The sequence below is a fragment of the Amborella trichopoda genome, chromosome 2, assembly GCF_054954075.1.
Source record: "Amborella trichopoda isolate Santa Cruz 75 chromosome 2, AtrichopodaSantaCruz75HAP2 v2.0, whole genome shotgun sequence".
In the NCBI taxonomy this organism is placed as follows: domain Eukaryota; kingdom Viridiplantae; phylum Streptophyta; class Magnoliopsida; order Amborellales; family Amborellaceae; genus Amborella; species Amborella trichopoda.
Window position 1 is genome coordinate 13,875,495 of NC_142337.1, and position 3,190 is coordinate 13,878,684.

At 46.7% G+C, this 3,190-nt stretch overlaps 1 protein-coding gene across 1 annotated transcript; it reads left to right on the forward strand.

The window, feature by feature from the left end:
* Window positions 1-353: 353 nt before the first annotated feature.
* Window positions 354-2,214, forward strand: LOC18448119 (malvidin galactosylase UGT88C3). Its single transcript, XM_088858129.1, is given in 3 exon segments — window positions 354-756; window positions 758-1,148; window positions 1,151-2,214. Coding segments are annotated over 3 exon segments (1,443 nt in total). The 5' UTR covers window positions 354-561; the 3' UTR covers window positions 2,008-2,214.
* The last annotated feature ends 976 nt before the right edge of the window (window positions 2,215-3,190 follow it).

The following is a 3,190-nucleotide window of genomic DNA, read 5'->3' on the forward strand; positions in this document are numbered from 1 at the left end:
GTTTTTCATACTGTTCAAAGGTGGTCTCTTTCCAAAATCCATTTTTGCAATGGATCATAATTAATCTTCATCACCAATATCATGTCTAAGAAAAATGGAATTTAAATCTTAAAAATCGATCTTGAAAGGTTTCAAAAACCCTATTCTTCATATATTTTTATACATTTCATTGAAGTAAACCACACACTCTACGTAGAAAGCTACTTTGTAAAGAAACCCAAGTAGGATGAGTTGGAAATTACTCTAAAAAAAAGGAAATTAATAATATCATACAAATTTATTTCTTATTCATGGCTCCCACTACTTAATAACTCCTGTTTCTAAACCCTCGACAGTCCCCCAAGATCACAACACAGAGAAGGAGAGAGAGAGATTAAATTTCACCTGAAAGACAGTAGAGAGAGAAAGAGAGAATGAAAAGCAGAGTGAGAAAGAAGATAAAATGGAGGACAGGGAGTTACCCTGCAACTGCTTGATCCATTGGAAATCACCCTTCGTCTATATATAAATATAGGACCACCCAGTCACTTTGAGCTCACCACCTAAACCTAAGAGAGAGAAATGGCAACTCAGTTAGTCCTCTTCCCAAGCCCAGCAGTGGGGCACTTGGTGTCCATGGTGGAGTTGGCGAAGCGCCTCCTCCACCATAACCCCACCGCCTTCTCCATCACAATCCTCACCACCCAATCCCCCTTTGGCCCTGGCGCCGCTGCCACCTACATTGCCAATATCTCTGCGTCCGCACCGCTGGCCCTCCAATTCCTCACACTCCCTCTCCCACCTCTCCTTCTCCCCTGAAAGCAAAGGCGAAGTGCTCCTCAGCCTTTTCATCGGCGCCCACAAACAATCCATTGCTGAAGCCCTGAAATCGCTCTCCCCGGTTCGAGCCTTCATCACTGATCTCTTCTGCACCACCATTCTTGACACTGCGGCTGAAGCTGGTGTTCCGGCGTACAACTTCTTCACTTCTGGCGCTTCACTTCTTTCTCTAATGCTCTATCTCCCTACACTTCATGACCAAATTGCATCGGAATTTACGGATTTGAAGGAGCCGGTGGCGATCCCCGGCATGACGCCGTTGCCACCACTCGACATGCCCACGACGCTCATGAACAAGACCAATGACGCATACACCTGGTTCTTGTACACTCCCGCCCCCTCCGTGAGGCAGAGGGAATTCTTGTGAACACCTTTGAAGAATTTGAGCCTCAACCCCTCAAGGCCTTACCCGATGGTCAGTGCCTACCTGGCCACCCCACGCCCCCAGTCTACGCTGTCGGCCCCCTCCTCAACCTTGATGAACAGCAGCCCCCTGCTAGCGAACCTCACGAGTGCTTGAAATGGCTCGGCACCCAGCCAGATGGCTCGGTCCTGTTTCTGTGTTTTGGGAGCTGGGGCGCCTTTGAGCCAGCCCAGGCCAAGGAGATCGCTCTTGGGCTCGAGCAAAGCGGCCATCGTTTCCTGTGGTCTCTGCGAGGTCCGCCAAAGGAAAAATTCTCAGGCCCCACCAATGCAGACTTGGAAGTGCTGCTCCCAGAGGGGTTCATAGACCGGACGAGGGAGCGCGGGATGGTGTGGCCGACATGGGTGCCGCAGGTGGCGGTGCTCGCACACCCTGCAGTCGGTGGGTTCGTGTCGCACTGTGGCTGGAACTCGATTCTGGAGAGTGTGTGGCATGGCGTGCCTATCCTGGCCTTTCCCCTGTACGCAGAGCAGAGGCTGAACGCATGGGAGCTGGTGAAGGACATGGGCGTGGGCGTGGGCGTGGGCGTGGGCGTGGGCTTGGGCGTAGGCGTGGACGTGGAGGTAGATAGCGGTAGCTGCGGTTTGGTGAAGGCTGAGAAGTTAGAGAAGGCAGTGCGGCGATTAATGGAGGCGGAGGAGGGGCAGAGAGTGAGGCGGCGTGGGAAGGAATTGAAGGAGGCGGCGAGGAAGGCGGTTGAAGAAGGGGGCCCGTCGTATGCCGCTCTAGCAACGGTGGCTGGCAAATGGGTCCAAGAGAAGTGAATGGTCTTCGTCGTCGCCGTTGCATAGCTTGATTGCCTTAATTGTTTTTCCATAAATTTCGAGTACTATCTCTCGCGACTTTTTTTTTTTTTCTCTACGTTGACCTATTATTTGGCAAGGACAAACCTTGACATGAGGGTGTTTTCTTTTCACAAATGTAAAGAGTTGTCTGGTATTCGTATTACCAAATAACTAGATTATTTGTTAAGTTCATGTTTGATGGTGTTGGTAACTAGATTATTTGTTAAGTTGATGTTTGATGGTGTTGGTACCGGACAGTAATATAGTTCTATATTGTCTGGCATTCGTATTATTCAACAACTTTTTATAATCCCCAAAACCTTGTTTGTCCTTTATTCCCCTCATTTCTTTCACTTCTTTCTTCTCTTTCCACTCTTTCTGATATGACCCCACTCCCTACCATCCCCATCGGACCCACACAGGGCTAAGCTTGGGCCCGTTGGAGGACAATAGGGCGTGGAATCGCAACCACAGGTTGCAAGCACCACTCTGGTTGGAGTGCGCCCAATCACTTGAAAAAAAAAGAATTTTCATTATCAAAGCCAACTATGAAAGAAATGAAAAACAAAACACATTATACATAACCATAGTCTGATACACAAACAAGTCCCAAAATATATATAACAGTAATAAAATAGTACATATAAGTCTAAGGTACAAAAAATCCAACATCCAGACATTGTCAAAATAAAATGGACTATATGGCCAAACCACCAACTAAAACATATATTGCAATATGGAGTTTCAACTGAAGGGGAGTAAGAGACCCCAAGTGCAATCACCAAGTCACGCTGCTCCAAACACGCTGGCTATCACTCTACATGGAGGAGAAGTTGAAAGAGTGAGCTGTAAAGCCCAGTAAATAGATCTAGGTGCCATGAAATCATGTTTATCATGACAATAATCGGGTTTATGCTAGTCTTACAAAGCATGGAGTGATGAGTCAAATTCATATCTTACACACGTGTCTCGTACGATTCGTTTCATGGTGGAGTAATAACTAAATTGATCGATCTGATATGATATGGACAAAGAGTCGATCAAATCATTCAAGCATGAGTCTTATAACAGATCAAAACAATTAGGCATGTATATGTTAAGCATAATCAATATCAAGATATACTAACTAACTAACTACCTAACTCTTGAAGTAGAAGCTCCA